General features: G+C 52.1%; 1 protein-coding gene and 1 long non-coding RNA gene across 8 annotated transcripts in view; one reads left to right on the top strand and one right to left on the bottom strand.

Annotated features, from left to right (window-relative positions):
* Positions 1 to 5,622, bottom strand: part of LOC103160963 — a 59,100-nt gene extending 53,478 nt beyond the window's left edge. For 4 of the 6 annotated variants that reach the window (XR_004769252.1, XR_004769253.1, XR_004769251.1 and 1 more), the window contains exons 1-2: positions 4,817 to 5,622; positions 1,045 to 2,034 (exon numbers count right to left, since the gene is read on the bottom strand). This is a non-coding gene — a long non-coding RNA (uncharacterized LOC103160963). The remainder of the gene's footprint in view (positions 1 to 1,044; positions 2,035 to 4,816) is intronic. The other 2 variants (XR_003483372.2, XR_004769250.1) reach the window with 2 other exon arrangements.
* A 392-nt stretch (positions 5,623 to 6,014) lies between these two features.
* Irx3 (iroquois homeobox 3) lies at positions 6,015 to 8,884 on the top strand. Of its 2 annotated transcripts, XM_035442583.1 has the most exons (5): positions 6,015 to 6,431; positions 6,569 to 7,552; positions 7,653 to 7,694; positions 7,882 to 7,948; positions 8,420 to 8,884. In XM_035442583.1, exons 1-5 carry the CDS (start codon positions 6,162 to 6,164, stop codon positions 8,491 to 8,493), a joined length of 1,437 nt encoding a protein of 478 aa, XP_035298474.1. In that variant the 5' UTR covers positions 6,015 to 6,161; the 3' UTR covers positions 8,494 to 8,884. The 2 variants fall into 2 exon arrangements, with proteins under 2 accessions (XP_035298474.1, XP_027261394.1); XM_027405593.2 differs by having other exon boundaries at positions 6,569 to 7,694.
* Positions 8,885 to 20,028: the final 11,144 nt, after the last annotated feature.

Genomic DNA, 20,028 nt, shown 5'->3' with positions numbered 1-20,028 from the left:
GGACATCATTTTAGGATGGAGGGAGAAACATTCCCTTTTCATGCTCGCACACCCTCAGCGGTTGTACTTGAACCCCAAAGAGGAAGGGACAAGTCTCGGGAGTAAGGTTTGCTGTGTTTCCTTTCTGCCAACAGCTACTTTCTAGTTTGCAGAAGTGGTGGAAGGATCACATATGTATCCAAAATCATGCATTTGAGTTCTGAAAAGAACTTGATTTAAGGAAAAATCTTCAGTCCCTAACAGTAGAAGCGCTAGCAGGATGCTTGAAGGTTGAGAAACCTGACCCTAGACAATGGCCTCCTTTCCACAATGCATTTCAGCCAGCCATGGAACCCCGGTTAGGGACATCCCTAGTAGGAAGTAGGGAAGGCAGAAAAATGTCCTGAGGTGGGCTATGGGGCCCTGAACTCCCAGGGCGCATAAATCTCCTGCCTTCCCCCAGCCCCAACCAGAGTCTGACCTGCCCTGGGACCCTTCACCTGAGGTTGGCTGGCCTCGGGGAGGGGGCTGCCTCTGTTAGATGACTGGGAACCAGCTCTGAGCCCATGTCTAGAAAAAAAGTGGATCTCCGATAGCCAACTGAGTCAACCTGTCAGGGTCAAGTGATGCCCACGCCCCCCCCCCCGGGATGAAGGAGATGCGTGTAGTGTAGGGCACATGGTGCAGCTATGTTTCATCCTAAAAGGCCATTCTTGTCGCAAACAACGAGTAGTCGTTAGAGAACAGAGCCAAGCTCTCTTTCTCAGGACTCTGATCACCGGGAAAGAGTTCCGAGGCCCGTGGACCTGGGGCGCTACAGCCAGGCTGTTTTCCCTTCACCAGCCTTTAACCCGGGCAGAGACGCCTTTGTGGAAGCCAGAGCAAGTGGAGGGTGGGCAAGGCACTCTGAAAGGTCACTTCCTCGCTCCCCCTTCCGTGGGTAACTAGGGCCACAAGGCCCCGGGCCCACTATCGGGCTCCCGTGGGTCCACACCAATCTTGCCCATTCTGCACCGCAGAGGGAACCGCATCATTTCCATGCAACAATGCAAACACACTCATTACCATATTCTCAATATGCATGAAGAAAATGTGCGACGTTGGCCGAGCCCCATCGCCCTGCTCTGGCCTCCGCATCCAATAAGGCGACATATTCATCTCCCAAGATGGATGAGAAAGGGATGCCTGGGAAGCAGATCCACGGGCGGGGGAGGGGACAGACTCTGTAAAGGAAAGGAAGACAGAGTAAACCAGCAGAAGAGAGCTTGGGATAGACCAAGATTGAAATAGGATGGATGGGGACGAAAGAAAGAGAGGGAGAAAAAGAAGAGGAAACCGAGAAAGGGAGAGGGGAGAAGATGAAAACAGGGGGTTGAAAAAAACCTGAAATTTTAAAAAGACCCCACACACACACCAAAGAACACATTAGGAGTCAAAAAAGAGAAAAATAAAGGCTCCGGAAACCAAATATGCAGAAAATGTGAGGAATAGATAGGACTGAAACAAACAAGGCGTTCAGCGGAAATACTCGTCGCAGGTGGAAACGGGGTGATGCTGCATAAGAAAAGAGAAATAGAACCACTCGCGCTCAGGGCCACGGTTTTCCATCCATGCTGGGATTCCGGGAGCCGCAGCGCAGATCTGGCCACTCGAAAGCCGGTGGCAGAGGGCATGGTCCGGGAGGTTCCGGAGCGCGGAGGGCGGGCTGGAGAAGACTCGCGCTCCTTCTGGGGCGTCCTGGTCCGCTCCGCGGTGCACAAATCAGGCCTGGGGCCCACGCAGCTAATGCTGCTACCTTTCCAACCGGCGGTCTTCTAGCGCCGGCAGAGAAGTTTGCAAAGTTTACCTCAAAGTTTCCCAGTTTCCCGTGGCGTCTCTGGACTCAGGGACAGCCTCCGAGGCCCTGACAGCTCACAGGGCTCAGCCAGAGTTGCACGGCAGACGTGGCGGCGCCCAGCCGGTGCCTCCTGGGATGCTCCGAGGCCAGATTCACAGTCAAATGTGAATTCCTGCCGGTGCTACGCCAGGCCACGCATCTGCAAGTCCGTGTGGCTGCTAATAGCGGAGAGAGAGAATGCGAAAGCGAGAGAGGGGGAGAGAGAGAAAAGGAAAAAAATATTCTCAGCTCAATTTAAGTCTCATGGAAAGGGCTTACAACTGTAATTAAATCATTAAATTCTTGTCTACGCTTCACAGAGCGGAGAGAAATTAACTTCCCACCAACCTCATTTTCTATTTGAACATGAAATAATGATTTTCTGCCCGTCTAATTACAAAGCCAACATCTGATCAAGCCAGCATCCAGAGGGGATTATCGCATGCGCGAGTATTAGACCTCATTACCAGCTTGAGTGCAAAATTATTACATCTTGTAATTGGATGGTGAGATTTATATACAGATCGGCCCGGTTTCTGTAAGATTGTAATTACAAGCTTCGTTGGTTAGCTACTTATCAGAACTTTGCAGGAAAACAAAACAAATGACTGAGGAAAACGAGCGTTTCATTAACCTGTAACCCCAACGCGCGGGGGGGGGGGGCGGGGGAGGGGGCAGTGGGAGCGCACGCCGCTGCGTCTGCAGGAAGCTGAAGGATGGCCAGCCAGCACCTCCTCTGGGGGACTCTGGGCCTTGGGAGGAAAGGACTGAAAACTGGCCCGGCTGGGAGACCCAGGGCTGCAGTGGCTCCCCGAGATGGGGATGCAGGCACATGGGGGGAGCTAGACCAGGAGAGGGAAGAGATGGGGACTGGTGGCTCCGAGCGTGCCTGATTTGCGCCCTTCAGACCCGGGACCTGGTGGGCCTCTGGCCCTGGGTACACGTCGGGCACCTCTCTCAGTTGTCCTCCAGCACGTATGCTACTGGCGCCCTGGGCCCAGACCAGAGAGCATCCGCGGCGAGGGCTAGCAGCGTTTTGTGAGCTGGGACTGTTGGAAGAAGGATGGGTGCTGGAGAAGCTTCTGCCAGCGGCGGAAGCGTTGTTGCGTTCAGGTTTTTTCCCAATCAACTCCCCGGTGCACCTGCTTCTCTTCGCTTGCCGTGCTGTGCGAGTATGTCAATCTGACCTAATCTGGATTAAAAATCCCTTGAAAAGGTTCAACTACCCGCAGATTCAAGAGTTTAGTCTGGGAGCTGGCTTCCACTGGCCTGGTCCTGCTGAGGAACCAGAGCTATGTTGTGACTCCAGCCACTGGAGATACTGAATCCCGACGTGGAGTGCGGATTTCAAGGCCTGGCCCACGCTCTTCCCATTTGGTCACGGGGTAACCGGGAAGCTGTTTCTGTCTCTGGCCTGGGATGCCTGGAGGGATCTAATTAAGCGAGGTTCTTAGGTTCGTTTCTGGGTCTAGAGGTTCACCCTCTGGGCCAGGGGCAGCCCCCCACCGGCGTTGGGTCCTTCCTGAGAACAGCCTGGCTCTTCCGGTGCTTGCTCTCTCGCTTTCTCTCTCACTCCGCAGTTCAGACACAGCTAGGTCGATAGCTGGTTAATGCAATGCGGAAGGAGCATCTCAGGGGCTCGTGTGTGTGTGTGTGTGTGTGTGTGTGTGTGTGTGTGTGTGTGTTGTGTTTTTGCGTTTTCTTTTCCATCTGGAAAAAAACGGAATTAAATATCCGTGTTTTTACCCAGGTACATACAAAGAAGCCTCTTCGCCCACCTTGTAATCTGGCTATTGCTTATTGGCCTGGTCCACCACTGTTTAGGTAGGTCTTCACAGCTGCCTAGCAAAACTCACAGCCCTATACATAGGAAAGATCCTAGGAAATAATATTACCCCGATTCTGTACCCCTAAGACCCTTCCTGAACAGGTGAGCTTCCCTTGACAGATTTAACCAGAAACGGAATCAGGCTAGGGAAAAGCATTTGAAGGCCACAGCTGGCCTTGCAGTGCCTCCTCTGTCAGGCTCACCGAAAGCCAACCTCTGTAAGGCTCACCCCGCACCCGGCAAGGAGGGCCAGGAAGGAACAGAGAAGCCGCACAGAGAGAATTTAGGGAGATTCCAGATGCTGCCATTGAACTCTAAACCTTAGGCAGCTCCCCAAACTTCGGTCCGTGCTTCCCTACTAATTTTCTGAGTGGCACCTCCTGGAACCTTAGGCCCGTACAAAGGCCCATGGAATGTAACAGAGGTGGCACACGGACTCCACTTTTGACTGGAGTCCAGGGCCAGGGCGAAAGAAACCTTCATTTCCTGACTTAACTATTCATACCAGAGCCAATCAGCCCGGAACCCTCAGATCCCTCCACTGGGAATTCAGACTTGTTTCGTAGATCACCTGGAGACGCGGGAGTGGTGTTTCTACCTCTAAGTTGGGCTCCTCGCTCTACTAAAGAATCGCAGTCCGGGAGTTGTCTGGGCCGCAGGCCCGCAGCAGGCCTGGCCCGCGCGTGGGTCGTCGCCACAGTCTAAATCGCCACAGTCTAAATAGCCACAGCTATTCCGAGCATTTCAGTGTGGCTTTTCACTGCCCACCGTAATCCGTGAAGGTGGGCAATTGAACACTACATTTCAAGTTAGATTTAGTTATCCTACCATAAAACATTTAGATATCCTACCAGAAAACGAGTCTGGCTCCCCACCCCCCACATGCACACGCTCCTCGGCTCTAGGGGATTGTCACCAAAAGAAAACACTGGCCTTGGGCCCAGAGAACAGGAGAAGGGACAGTGAAATGAATGGTCGTAATCGACCAAAAACATCAACACAGAAACTTCTCGAAGTGCTCTCAGAAAGTTCCCAGAGCCTCCGCGGTGAGGCTCTCTCTGCTCCTCCCCCACCCCATAGCCAGGAGCTCCAACTCTGCTTGCTCCGCAAGACCACCTGGGCGCCAAACTCACTTTCTAATGAGAATTCTCACCGAGGTACCCCGGAGGTGTTAACGTGGTGAACTGTAGGGTTTCCCCGACACAGATTCGGTCTTTTAAAAGATCAGAGGGGCAGCTCTCCCTACTCCCAGGCTGCACGCTCAACTCTTTTAGCTGCCCTTTTTGCTGCCCGCTTAGGCTATTGGAAGCGTCCTAGGGACCAGAGCTGAGAACTGCAAAGGGAAACAGCATCGCACAGAAAAACCCGGGTGCCAGCCTGGAGCCGGGGTCCCGTCCCACCCCGGAACTACAGCTGCTGTGGGGGCTGAAAAGCGAGGAGTTGGAAGACCCGAGGGGAGAGGTGACCCTGTACTAACCCTCCACTCCTGGTCTGGGCTCTCCCCTCCCTGTGCCGGCAGGAGGGGGGCGGGAAAAGACTGCGTCCCGGCCCGGCCCGCCCCGCCCCTCCCGGCGCTCTGTATTCGCGAGGGAAGGCCGCCTCGCCCAGAAGGCTCCCGGGTGATTGGAGACTCCAGGAGGAGACGCGAGGAAAAGTCGAATAAGAGGGCGCAACGTCAGACTCGAGATTTGGGGAAGGGTGAGGGAGGGGGTGGAAGGGCGGGGACGGACACACAGACACTGACGCGGACACACACCCCCTGCACAGCATTCTAAGTGTCTACAACTTTAGGTCGTTTTAGCTCAGGACACAGAACAGAGACCAGGGAGAAGGAAGAGAGACTGAGAGAGGGAGAGAAAAAAAAGATTTAAAAGAGAGGAGTCAGACTAGGAAAAGTAAAGAGAGGTGAGCAAAAGCAACTGTGAGAAAGGGAAAGAGGAAAAAGAACCGCAGTTTCCAAGCGCCCGAGACTGCGAAGGAGCCTCGGGAGCGGAAGCGATCAGGGGGAGGGGTGGGGAGGACGCAGCGAGGGGAGGGGAGAGGAAAGGACAGGAGGGGAGTGTAAACTATAGGAGGGCGAAGGAAGCGAGGCGCGACACAGCTTCGGGAGAGGACAGAACTGAGCGCTGCGCGCAGAGCAGCTCTCCAGGCCTAGAGGAGGGAGAGCGGCGCAGAGAGGAGGGGCTTGAGGCCCCGTAGAAATGTCAATCAGAGCCCGGAGCCCAGGGAATCTCGGCCAATCTGTTCGGACCTGACCTGACTCCTCGCTGCCGCTGCCGCCGCCGCGCCGCCGCCGCCGCCGCCGCCGCCGCCGCCGCCGCCGCCGCCGCGGAGCAGATCAATAGGCGAACGCGGAGCGCAGCGCAGCGCGGCCCGAGCTCGGCCCAGCCCCCGATGCGCTCCGGAGCCAGCGTGCGGCTCTGAGCACGGCGGCCCCGGGGGCCGGGCCCCCTCAACGTAGGTGCCCCTCGGGCCACCATGTCCTTCCCCCAGCTCGGATACCAGTACATCCGCCCGCTCTACCCACCGGAGCGCCCGGGAGCCGCAGGAGGCGGCGGCGGCAGCGCGGGGGGCCGGAGCGGTCCGGGAGCCGGAGCCTCAGAGCTGGCAGCCTCGGGGTCTCTATCCAATGTGCTTTCGTCCGTGTACGGGGCACCCTACGCCGCGGCCGCAGCTGCAGCTGCTGCCGCGCAGGGTTACGGCGCCTTCCTGCCCTACGCTACGGAGCTGCCCATCTTCCCACAGCTGGTAAGAGCCGGAAAAAACCGGGAAAGAGGGGTTGGAGCTGGGGTGCAGGGGTCCCGGCGGGAGGGTGGAGACGGCGACGGCTGGAGCTCACTTGCGCTACCCCGCGCGTGTCCCTTTCCTTTTCCATGTGCGTATAGGGCGCTCAATATGAGCTGAAGGACAGCCCTGGGGTGCAGCACACAGCCACGGCCTCCGCGTTCCCGCACCCGCACCCCGCCTTCTACCCCTACGGCCAGTACCAGTTCGGGGACCCGTCCCGTCCCAAGAACGCCACCCGCGAAAGCACGAGCACGCTCAAGGCCTGGCTCAACGAGCACCGCAAAAACCCGTACCCCACCAAGGGCGAGAAGATCATGCTGGCCATCATCACCAAGATGACCCTCACCCAGGTGTCCACCTGGTTCGCCAACGCGCGCCGGCGCCTCAAGAAGGAAAATAAAATGACATGGGCACCCCGTAGTCGCACGGACGAGGAGGGCAATGCTTATGGGAGCGAGCGGGAGGAGGAAGACGAAGAGGAAGATGAGGAAGAGGGCAAACGCGAGCTGGAGATGGAGGAGGAGGAGCTCGCAGGGGAGGAGGAGGACACGGGGGGCGAGGGCCTGGCCGACGACGACGAGGATGAGGAGATCGATTTGGAAAACTTAGACAGCGCTGCAGCCGGGCCGGACCTGGCCCTGACTGGGGCAGCGCACAGGAACGGCGACTTCGGCCTAGGACCCATTTCGGACTGCAAAAATAGTGACTCTGACGACAGCTCTGAAGGCTTGGAGGAGCGACCACTGTCTGTCCTAAGTCTGGCCCCAGTGCCACCGCCTGTGGCCAGGGCTCCTCCATCTACACCCTCTTCACCCTCCGGCCTGGACTCCTGTGCTCCCGCACCAGCGCCCTCCTCCGCCCTGCAGAAGCCCAAGATCTGGTCACTGGCTGAAACGGCCACCAGCCCGGACAACCCTCGTCGCTCGCCTACTGGAGCCGGAGGTTCTCCTCCTGGGGCAGCCGTCGCGCCCCCGACGCTGCAGCTCTCGCCCGCGGCTGCCGCTGCAGCAGCGGCGGCACACAGACTCGTCTCGGCGCCGCTTGGCAAATTCCCCGCTTGGACCAACCGGCCTTTCCCAGGCCCGCCGCCCGGCCCGCGGCCGCACCCGCTGTCCATGTTGGGCTCGGCCCCACAGCACCTGCTGGGACTTCCCGGAGCCACGGGTCACCCGGCGGCTGCGGCCGCCGCCTATGCTCGGCCTACGGAGCCGGAGAGTGGAACAGGTGACTACAGAAGTGTGGGTCTCAGTGAGAGGGTGTTGGTGGGGCTCTCGCCTTGGCTAGAGGGAAAGAACAAGGGTTTGGGGCACATTCGATGTTTTCCTCTTCGCTCCCGCTCTAGTGCAGCGGCCCTAGAGGCCTGGACCCAGAGTTCTGAAGGCCTCTCTTTTCTTCCCCTTGTTTCCTACAGATCGCTGTAGTGCCTTGGAAATGGAGAAAAAGTTACTCAAGACAGCTTTCCAGCCCGTGCCAAGGCGGTAAGAGACCCTGCATTTGGGAAGCAGAGTGGGAGACCCTTCAGGAGAGATAAGAAAAACACAGAGCCAATGACAGAAACCTTTTGCTCCCCCCACCGCACCCGGGGAAGGGAGAAAAGTGGCTGGGAGACTATTTCTAAAAAGCACCAAAACCCCACTCTTGTGTCACTTCTTGTGGACTCATAGAGGCTTTTCCGTTCTCAGTTTGGCACCTCAAGCAGGGCCTGTGGGTACAGAACTGGGGAAGGCTGGCCCCTCAAACAAGCCTCAGGAACACAAGGCCTTCTCTGCCTGATTTCCATCTTCCTCCACCCCCGACCTTTAATTCTGAGCTCTTCTGTCTAGCTTATAGTTAATATACCCAGGGCTGAACAAGTCCATAAGCCTGGCCCTAGGCTCAGTAGAGTGTCCCCTATCTGAGCAGCCTCCACGTCTCTAAATCTCGTTTCCTTTGCTCCTGCTCTCTTCCAGGCCCCAGAACCACTTGGATGCTGCTCTGGTCTTATCAGCTCTCTCCTCATCTTAGTTCTTTCATCAATTTTTAAATCGTTGTACTAATTGTAAAAAAAAAAACACAAATCGCTCTGTATAGTTATGACTTGCAAGCATGTCTGTGTATGAATACCTAAAAAAGAAACACTAAACCAACAAACAAACAAAAAGAACAAAAGAAAGAATAAAGCCAGCCCCCCCCTTGGCCCTCCCCAAGTCGCTTCTGTACTGCCCCACATTAGATTGTGAGGCTTGTTTGTTCTGTTGATTTCGGGGGTGGCGGGGTGGAGTTGCAGAGAGAATAAGCGTGTCTGACTCTTTTTGTATATACAGAAAATGTACATATGTGTGAACCAAATTGTACAAGAAAGTATCTATTTTTGGCTAAATAAAAGAGCTGTTGCCACTTTTGACTATAACCGGCGGGTCCGCCACCTGAACAGATCTGTTTGATGGTTCTTTGGTGTTTTAGCGTCCCTCTACCCTACCCCACCCTCGGCTGTTGAAAGAATCTGCAGGAAAGGGCGAGCATAGTCTGGGGACAGCAATGGCGGAAGTGGTCCGCTCTGAGGTAGGTAGGCTAGGTCCTCTACAAGAAGGGGCGATGGAAGGCCCCCCTCCGAGAGAAAGGGTGGAGACGGATGAGAAAATAGGGTCCATTCCCTACTAGGAGCTGGGGAACTGGGTACTGTCGGGGATCCACTGGAGTAACCTTGGGGCCTGCTCTGATGACTTAGCAGAAAGACTTAGGGAAGCTTCCAGGACCTCAGGGCATGGGCTGAGAGGCTCTCCCTCCCTGCTCCGATTCCGACCCAGCACAACTGGTGTTTCTCAGTCCCGTGTATAGGGGCTGCCCATGCTCAACTTCGAGGCCGCTCCCACCGCGCTTCCCTCTCTGACACCTCCTTCCGTATTGGTGTAAGGGCGTTGGGGATCTGCGGGAGAAGCCGGGTGCTCACACTTCCCGCTTGGTGGCGTGTGACCGCGCTGGTGTTCGGAGTCCGAGGCCGAAGCCAGGCGGCGTTTGGTTCCTAGGTACTTCTGGACGTTTTATCCAGAGTGCCAGAGAAGGGGCTGTTTTCAGAGACGCCGGCGTGGGTTCGGGGTCGAGTCCCGACACCTTTGGAGCTGGGATTGCGGCCGCAGGAGTCCGCCGGAGGGAGGCGGGGAGGGGGGTGGAGGTGGGGGGGGGCAGGCAAGACAGTGGGAAACCTGGGGCTGGAGCTCCCTCTACAGGACGTAGGGGACGCTCGGCGTCCGGCCCCTCCGGCCTCTGCAGCCAGGCCGACCTCCTGGCCCCTAGCCCGGCTTGACCATGCTGGCCGGGCTTGTCCAACTTTGACGCTAGGAACTGGAGAGTCACGCTTAGGATAGTGACACCTCGGGGTTCTAAGTGGGAGCACCTTTGAGGCACCCGGTTCTGGAACTTTAGATTTTCAGGCTAGCCGGATGCCATACATCGGAGCTGCAGAACAGGGCTTGTGACTGTCATGCGCGCTGTTGGGGGGGAGGGTCGTGGGGGGGAGTGGCAGGTATGAAGAGCTGAAGTCTGGATCCGGTACAGTTAACCTTGTGGACCCTCGAGAGTCTGTGAGCGAGGGCAGCCAGTGTGTACGGGTCCGCGAGATGATGACCCGGCTGCCAGCACCGCGAGGGACCTGGGGCTTTCCTTAGGAAAGTGAGAGAGCAACGTGTGTCCCCAGAACAGAGACCGGAGGAGGGAGGCGGCCGCTGGCAAAGACAAGGATAACGGGGCAGGCTGGATGGGAGGGACGCTGAGATATTCGTGCAAATACCCCCTTGCTCTCTTGGCTAAGGTGTTTCAGAGGCGCAAGGTCCTTCATGGTGAAGACTGGAGCTCCATCTTCTGGGTCAGGGCCACAGCTTTGGTTAGCACCATGAGTGTCTGTACAAGGGCCACACCCTTCCTCAGCCCCAGCGCTTAGTTGTGGCCCACACGGCCTGCCCATTTACTTCCTGTGAGGCCAATGACATAGAACTCACTTCCTTGGGTCCTTTCTCATCAGCTAGTCGCCTCACAAGGTGGAGCGAGGATGACAGAGGATGCTCTGCCGGTGTTCACTCTTAAGTAGCAATGTCCAGCCATTTGCAGATGCTCGGACAAACATCCTCAGTACCGGGACAGGGGTGGGGGTATCTGCCTCACCCCCTCCCATCGCCCAGAAGAGTGAAGACGCTTCCTTCGGGTGACTCAAGAGTCTCTGCAACCAGCTCCACCAAGGGAAAAAGAAAACTTCCAGGGGAAAGGCGATCTTGGTGTGTGCAGCAGAAGTCTTCTAGGAGGAGTGCCCCATGAAAGGAGTTTCCTCACTGGAGGCAGATGGGTGTGGAGAGGCTGGTCAGGGCCAGCAGGTCTGACAGCAGGCATAGGACCTCTCTCCTGGGAAGCCTCTGGAACTACTCAGCTTTTCTAGCTATCTCATTCCCACATGACATCCTTTGCTTAGGTCTGTCTTGAAAGAACAGCAAAAGGAAGTACTAGTGGAGTCAGACTAACCCTGGGCATGGTTCCATGCAGTGTGTACTTCTAACTCCACTCATCCCAAAGCAAAATGCAAGCTCCCAGGTTCCCAACAAAAGACGGAGTCCGAGGAACCTTCTCCATTGATGCCTAAAATCTAGGAGGAAGCAGTAGAGATGGTGGCAGGGGTAAGAAGCAGGGAACATTTTGTCTCCAGTGCAGCTTCAATTAGAGATGAAATATGTCAATCCCCCACTAGGAAGTGCCTCTGCTGCTCAGTAGTTTACTCAGAGCCCTCCAAGGTGTGTGGGAGATCAGGCAGATCAGAGGAACTGCTTCCTCAATATCTGCACACAGCTAGGTGGGGGGCAGTGCCTCCCAGGTTTGGGGAGGCTAAGGAAAATAAAATTGCCCCCTAGGTGACTACCTGCACATTAATGGTTTCTAACTAAACTGTCTTTGGGGGAATGGGGTCAGGCAGGAAGAAGTACAGTGTTATCCCAAGGTGACAAAGAAGGGCCAGGGTCTAGTACATAAAACACCACTCACTTGCTCTATGCCTGGAGTGAAGAGGGGGAAAGCCCCACATACCAGGTGGCATTCTCTGAGCACCTGGAGGACAGGGAGACCCAAAGGCTCCTCGGCCACTGGTTGCCTGTTTGGGGAGGTAGGGTAGCCACAGAGACTGGTGCCTGGGTAACAACTGCACCTCAGGCCAGGCAGTGGTGGCACACACCTTTAATCCCAGCACTCGGGAGGCAGAGGTAGGTGGATCTCTCCGAGTCTGAGCCAGCCTGGTCTACAAGAGATAGTTCCAGGACAGCTGGGGCTATTTCATAGAGAAAACCTGTCTCAGAAAAAAAAAGAAAGAAAGAAAGAGGAAGAAGGAAGGAAGGAAAGGAAAAGAAAGAAAGAAAGAAAGAAAGAAAGAAAGAAAGAAAGAAAGAAAGAAAGAGAAAGAAAGAAAGAAAAGAAAAGAATTGTATGTGAGATGTTTTCTGGTTTGGGTTTATTTGGAGGTGTGGACTCTCTTTGGAACTGATTCCTTGTAGCCTTCTAGCAAAGTCCTATCCTTCCTAGAATCCTTGGTTACATGTGTTCTGGTGAAAATTCCACCCCAAGCCCCCTCTCCTAGCTCTCTCCAAACCCTGCTGTATCTTAGAAAACCCATCTAATAATGACCCCTCACCCAGAGATTCTCAAGACCACTCCCATAGGGTATTTAAACTGTACTCCAGAAAACAGACGTGTGGTTTTCTGGTCTCTCTTTTCTGACTCCTCTCGGGGGGGGGGGGCTGGAAGGCCATCCGGGAGCATTGTATCCATTAAATGTTGGCTTTTCTAATTCCGTTTGATTTGGTCTGATTTGGATTGCTGCATCGGCAGAGAGGCTTATTGGGATGCAGAAACTTCAACATGTAACCCCCATTGAGAAAAAAAATGGGCAAGTGCATGTCAGTAAAAATTGTGTCTGTGTTTGAAGCTAACTCTAACTTGAGTGGGGACAAGCCTCATACCTCACTTTGAGCATCTGGGAAAGGTTGGGTTTGACAGACTTAGCCAAACTTTCTTGCAAGTCCATCAGTGGTTAAGAAAGGGAAAAAAAAAAAAAAAAAAAAAAACAGAAAAGAAAAATGGGACCAAAGATAATTGTGGGGTAAGAGGACTCCATACACCATCAGATAGCCCTTCCTGATCTGAATTGACCACTGTCATCTGATCCCCCCATGTAGCTTGACCACATTAAAAAATGTCTGCCTGCTATGGGATTGCTCCCAGAAACAGGCTCAGGCCCTTTAGGTGAGGTCTCTGGATGAAAAATCTCTGAAGTAGGGAACAATGGCAAAGTCCTTAGGAATAGTATTGTAATCCACAACGAAGCCATCTGGTCTCCTCTCCCATCCTGGGATGTTTGACAATGCCTGCAGAAGAATAAAACCAGGGGGTGAGGACAGAACTGGCACCTTGGGGACAGAGGCCAACATCACTGCTCACAGTCCTTTGGACACAAGTGATCCTCCACCAAGAATGAGTCCACAGCATCGTGTCCAATGCTCCTCTAAGCCACACAGGTAAAGCCTGCTGGGTATTTGGATATGACTAAGATGCTGATAGTGCTGAAGCTAAGAGACAATGGGCATGAGGTGACAAGGGTCTATGGCACTCACAGCAACCTTTCCTCCCAGAAGCCATAACTTATTGAAGGAAATGTTCAAACCGAGTGCTAAGTGGACGGCTTCTGTTCTTTAGAGGTGTTTAGTATTAGAAGGAAGAAGTGGGGGTGAAAGAGAGCCAACAGGAAACTAACTATGCGAACCTGGGAAAAAGCAAAAGTGGGACTTAGGTCAGTTCTAGATAAGCCTTTCCCAAGCCGAGGTGGCAAAAAAGGGGTCCATCCAAGGAGAACATCGGTCTAAAAGGTTGGGGCCTTTCTCTTGTAGATGCTGGTACAAAAAGGTGGTCACAGATGCGAGCTCAAGTCATGTAGTGTGGGTCTAGTAATTACTGCTGTTCCTCAGCCACTTCCAGGTCTCCCAAGAACAACAACAAAACGCATCCATTTAGTTATGTGTTTAGTTTAACCCCCTCCCAGGGGGCTGGAGAGAGAGAGGGGAGAGGAAGAAGGAGGGAGATGAAGGGAGGGAGGGAGAGGGAGGGGAGAGAGAGAGATAGAAAGAGAGGAGAGAGGGGGGCAGTGCACATGTATGTGTCTCATGTCAGGGATCAGGACAAAGACAAAGGCGGGGTCAAATCTGACTCCTGGCCTGTAGCCTACCCTGGCTTGGCCTGGCCATGAAGGCTGTGATGTCATGTCTTTTGTGCTGGTGACAGTTCTGCATTCTCTCACTACACCAGGCTGCTAACAAGTGGGCCACAGCCCTCCAGGGCCTTTGGAGTGCACTCATCTGGCAACTGTGCTGCCCCCGGATGCTCAGATTTCTTTTGCCAAAGTTACAGGGCAATTATGGAAATGTGCCCTTTGAAGCCAGCCTGATTTCTCTTTATTTTCTTCTCCCTGACAGAGTAGAACAGAGCTTCCCCGCCTCTCCAGGCTCTCTCTCTCTCTCTCTCTCTCTCTCTCTCTCTCTCTCTCTCTTTCTTCTCTTTTCCTAATAATTCTTACATAGTGAGAGATATTCTAGGGACAATGTTGAGGAAAAAAAAAAAACTCCTAAGTGGCATCCAAATTGTGTATATATAAAATGGCATCAGTATTATTTTCATGTTAGGTTTTATTTTTTCAGTGGGGTGCTGATGGCCATGAAAGGACAAATGAATTGGGGAGAGCAAGAGGTAGGTGCTTCTGCCTAGCTGCTGGACCCCTCCCATGTCTGAAGTCTTTATTTATAGCCAGGCAGATGACCCCACTGGGGCAGACTGGCCTGGCCCCTGAGGACCCTGTGCTGTCCTTGAAATCTTAGCTCCACAAATTGTAGCAGAGGCCTTTGTTCTTGTCCCCTGCACCTGGAGAAGAAGACATCCCCAGCCTCTGTAAAGTTTCAGAGCTTTACAGTATTTTCAACAGGACATGGAATCTGGGGCCTCTGTGTGAAGTGAACCCATGTGTTTCTTTCTTCCTACCCCACTGTGCTTGGCATTGGGGTGTTGAGTGAAAGTGTCTGAAGTCAGATGGTATGGATGGAATGGGTCTGGGGAGGCCAGGGAAAGGTCATGAAGGGGGAGCCTAGGACTGGGGTTGCCTAGTGTCTGGGGACATTTCTACTTTTAAAAAAGTGACTTTGAAGTCTCTTTGTCCTTGTAGTCACTTGCTCCATCCTCTCTGCCCTCCTTCCTGCCTTTAGGAGATCTGCTCTGAGTACAGACTGACACCACCACCAAGAAGTCTTGCCCACCTTTCTCAGAATACCTAGAGAGGAGGCCACTTTCTAGCTCACTTTCCTGCCTTGCTTTTTTGTTTTGTTTTTGATACAGGGTCTCATAGTGTCAAAGAGTGTCATAGTCTCATAGCCCAGGCTGGTCTTAAACTCAATATGTAGCTTGAATGCCTGATTTTCCTGCCACCACCTCCCAGGTACTGGGATTACAGGCCACCTTGCCTAGCCTCCCTGCATTAACTTTAAAATCTAAAGTAAAGTAAGTGGAATCAAGTAAGCTGGCAAAGCAGTTCCCATGCTCATTATTTAATACTCACAGCTGTTATCCTCTCCCTTTTGCTGATGCAGAAAACTAAGGCTGGAAAAGGGGAGCGGGATGGAAGGTGTCAAGAAACATCTGGAAACATGGAGCAGTCTGCACTCAATGATAAAACACCCAATGCAAAAGCTCCCACAAACCAAAATGGAGAATGTGCAAGAGGCTAGTAAAAGTGGCTACCTTGGGGAGAGGACCTGGCAGCTGGGGTCAAGTGCAGGAAGAATATTTTTCCATATATAACAGCAGTTCTCAACCTTCCTATTGCTGCTACCCTTTAATACAGCTCTGCATCTTATGGTGACCCCCAACCACAAAATTATTTTCATTGCTGCTTCATAGCTGTAATTTTGTTACTGTTATGAGTCATGTTTTTTATGATGGTCTTTTGTTGTTGTTTGTCTTGTCTTGTCTTGTTTGTTTTGTTTTGTTTTCGAGACAGGTTTTATTTGTGTAGCCTTAGCTGTTCTGAAACTATCTCTGTAGACCAGGCTGGACTCTTATTCATAGAGATCCACTTGCCCCTGCCTCCCTAGTGCTGGGATTAAAGGTGGACACCACCACCACCACCAGGCTTTTTCTGATGGTCTTGGTCAACCCTGTGGAAGAGTCATTCAAGCCCACAGGTTGAGAGCCACTGATGTATAATCATTTGCTCCTGTTGGATCACATAAATATGTTGGCTTTCAAACATCTTGTTTGCTTATAAATAACTAAAATAAACGTGGGGAAGGAGAGAGAGAAAGAATGGCAGACAGGCTTACTTTTCTGGGTGTCACAGTGGAGGTGAAGTAGTGACTCACTGGACACCACAATCCTCATGTGTCAGTCAGCTCCACGCCACTCACACACATGCAGGAGGCAAAGTGCTCAAGGGAGCAAAACTGCATTCAGGCCCGGGGTTCAGTACATGGTGCTCTGGACTTGTGGCAAGGTGGAAAAGTGGCAAAGAATGTGTGATGGAGAAAGGCTGTTGGCAGGGAAACGGAAAGTAGGAGAGAAGGGAGGGAGGTCGACTGCACTTATACCAGCCCCTTTGACACTACACTCCCAGCGACCTCACCAGCCCCCACCAGGCCCTATCCTAAAGAGACTACCAGCTCCAGTGCTGCCATCAACTGGAAACCAACCTTCTTCCCTCAAAGGGGCCTAGAAGGGACATTTAAGACCAAAACCATGAGCTCAGCAGACTAAGGCACCCAGCACCAAGCTTGACAAGCTGAGTTCAAGACCCAGGACACATATGGAGAGAACCAACCCCTATTAATTGTCCCCTGACCTCCACTGTTATTAATTCTAATATACAGTTTTATATAGCTAATATTCTTATTAATTAGAACAAGTGCCTGGTGTAATAGGTGCTATTGCCCTCATTTTGTAAATGGACAAATCCAGGCTCAGCCACTTGTCCAACATGGCCAATAAATGAAAAAGCCGGCATCTGGACTCAGGGCTTCTTGATTCCAGAATAGAACTCCAAAAAAGTTCTTTGCATCTGGATTTGGAGCATATGGCTCTGTGTCCGTGAGTCTACTTTGTCTCCACTCCACCCCACTCCCTGACATATCTGATGTTCATGGACCTGAGACTCTGGATAGGGCCCCATAGCGCACCATAGTTCTTACTGAATTACACCCACTTCTACATTGAAAAATGGGACACTTGGCCATCTGAATGGTTGTGCCAGAGGATAACCCTGAACTCTTGCCATCTCCTCACCTACACCTTCCCAGTAACCACAGGTCAGGGTGTGGCTCTTTGCCCACTCCTTTAACTCCCTCTTTTGGCCAGTCCTTGTGGAAGGGGCTGCCAGCATCTGCACACATCAAGGTTTTTCCGAGAAAGCCGGGAAAAGCCCACCCATCATAGTAGAAGATTCATCCCTTTCCCATCTCTGCCACTTAGCAAGGGTTCCTGGACCAGCAGCAGCATGTATAAATACAAGGGAGAGTCCTGGATGCTCAGGTCCTTCCCAGACCTACTGAGTGGGAATATGCCTTTCCCTGGAGAGGCCTGGGTGAGTGATACAAGTGTATATTAGAGCAAGGTTCACCATTCTAGAGGCACCCCAACAAAACATGTGGCCCCCCAGCATGGAGCTAGCTTTATCCCTGAGACTAGGACCTCCCCAGGAATGTGGCTTGGGACTGAGCTGCAGGGAAAGCTGGATATGGGAGACGGAAGGTCTAAGGAATGAGGGAAGTCAGGGGAAGGGTCCATGGGCCAGCAGAACTGGATATACCAGGGTCAGATGTGCTTTGCCTCCTTGTTTACCTTTAGACACATCTATAGATGGCTGTAAGCAACACAAGCTGTCTCCTTGTGTTCCTTGCCTATGACTGTGTGGCCTTCCAGATATCTCACGGTAACAGGACAGTCACTAAAAACATTAGAGGTATCAGTGGTTTCTCACCACCTTGAGGTTCACATCTGATCTGCACTGGAGTCAGGTATGTTTCTGTAAAGGGAGAAAAAGACAGGAGGGGAAACAGGAAGGGAAGAAAGGAAAAGGGGTACCATTTGTGATGGCACAAAGTGGCAGGAGCCCTAGAAGGCAAGGCCACCTCATTTACTCCTTTTTATTCATTCAACAGTAGTTACCAAAGAGATATACAGTGAACAAGCCTGTCCTCATGCAACTTCCTGTCTCCTAGAAACAAATGTTTTCATAGGTATCTGGCCAAGATAGGGGTTAGGTAGTGGGACATACAGAGTATTACAAGCTTGTGCAAATGTACCAAGGAGACCTACCACACTGTGAGATCTAGCTAAGCTCCAGACCTGTGCCACTCAGTATGACAGCCACCAAACACACCCGGCTATTGAGCACCAAAGTGTGACTTGTGAGAGTTCATCTTGTCACCTTGGTTGTGCTAAGAAGTACTTAGGAGACTACTGAAGTTTTTTCCAGGGAGGATTAACTAAGTGGGTAACACTGATCCAGAGGTACAAAATGCCATTCTATAGGCTGGAGGAGAGGCAGAGTGCACCCTCTGCTTCCCGGCCACCAATGGAGGCTGCCCTCTGCTCTGCCACGCCCTTTTGCAGTGATGGGAAAGATCCTCTGAAACCAAAGTAAGCTTTCCCTCTTTTAAGTTGTTTTGCCCAGGTACATGGTCACAGTGAGGAAATGCTGACTAACACAACTGGGCGAGTTATCGTAAAAGCATGGTACAGTCTGGAATCCAAAGAGTTGGTAATTAAAACAAAGAAGATAAAGTATCACAAAAATTTCCTGCTTTTTAAATTTTATTTAAATTTATTTTATGTGCATTGGTGTGAAGGTGTCAGATCCCTTGGAACTGGAGTTACAGACAGTTGTAAGCTGCCATGTGGGTGCTAGGAATTGAACCCAGGTCCTCTGGAAGGGTAGTCAGTGCTCTTAACTGATGAGCCATCTCTCCAGCCCCTAAATTCCTGCTTTTACATGACAATATTTGAACACATCAGATTAAATAAGAAACATTGACGTCAATTGTATTTACTTACCTTTTTCAAAGATAAGAGGGTTTTTTGGTTTCTTTTTGTTTATTAGCATCCATGGTTCACATTGTGCTTCCAGTGGGCAGTTGGGCCACCTGGACATTGAAATGCCAGGAATTGATGCCCAGAACCACTGCTCTCTGTTGAAGGCTGGTGAGTGTTAGTCCAGCTGTGCTGAGCCCCTGGATCTTCCTCTGTTGTGCTGGTACCTGACCTTCCTGAGCAGAGCCTTCTGGTCAAAGCACCAGCTAATCTAGTCTTCAAAGGTCTTATGAGGTAGGTACTGCAGTTCCTCTCATTGTTTCTTAATCTGGAGAGACTGAGACTCAGAGAGACAGAACTCAGAAGATCCACATTCTCAGAAGGTGAAAGAGACAGGATTTAAGCCAGTGTGGCCCCAAAGCGCACACACACACACACACACGCACGCACGCACGCACGCACGCACGCACACACACACGCACACACACACACACACTTGACATACTAAGGTTATTTTGACTTGTGGTTTTAGAGGGTTTATTCTACCTCACACGATGGTGGAAGGGCAAGCACAGGAAAGCTCCTCCCTTCATGAACAGGACGTAAGAGAGGAGGAAAGAGATGCAATCTCAATGTTCACTCTCCAGGGCGCACCCTTCTGACCTGAGCACCTCCTGCTAAACACCACTTTTAAAAATCCCATCACCCAGTTCTCCGAACAATCAACCTTTAATGTGGCTCTTTGGGGACAGTTGAGATCCAAACTGTAGCATGTTTATTTGGACAACGTGTTGTTCCTTAGAATAGCACCAACATGATAAAAACATGTCAGGGGACAATCTAAGGAACTTTCACCAGGAAACACCTTAATAGTGTTCAGGTGACAATCTGCCTCAGAGAGTCACACATTACTGCAAAATCAGTCACCTCGAGCCCAGGGGCATAAAGAAATAGTTGTCAGCTCACAGACTTCTCTGGGTGCCAGAAACAGTCAAATGAAATGGTTTCTCTTGATCATCTCAGCTGTCAAATCTCAAAGGAGTGTTCCAGTGGACTCAGTGTGGGTTATGTACTCACTGCTAGGACAATCACAATGGCCAAATGTAGGCAGAAGTTTCTGTCCTGCCTGGTCCCTCAGCCTTTTAGTCCCAAATAAATACACAGAGGCTTATATCAATTATAAACTGTTTGACTGGTGACTCAGGTTTCTTATTGGCTAGCTCTCTCTAATTATTATCTATTTCTATTAATCTGTGTATCTCCACATGGTCTTGGCTTACTGATGAAGCCTGGGTCTCTTGCGTCTTTGGCAGCTTCATGTAGTCTCCCTTGAGACTAACTCTCTATGGTTCTCTTCCCAGAATTCTCCTAGTCTGGTAGCTCTGCCTATACTTCCTGCCCAGATACACCCTGCCTGTCTGCTGGCCAAAATAGCTTTATTCATCAACCAATAAGAGAAACATATATTCATAGCATACAGGAGGACATC

This window comes from Cricetulus griseus, chromosome 3, assembly GCF_003668045.3.
Source record: "Cricetulus griseus strain 17A/GY chromosome 3, alternate assembly CriGri-PICRH-1.0, whole genome shotgun sequence".
In the NCBI taxonomy this organism is placed as follows: Eukaryota; Metazoa; Chordata; class Mammalia; order Rodentia; family Cricetidae; genus Cricetulus; species Cricetulus griseus.
This window is presented reverse-complemented; position numbering and strand designations above follow the sequence as displayed.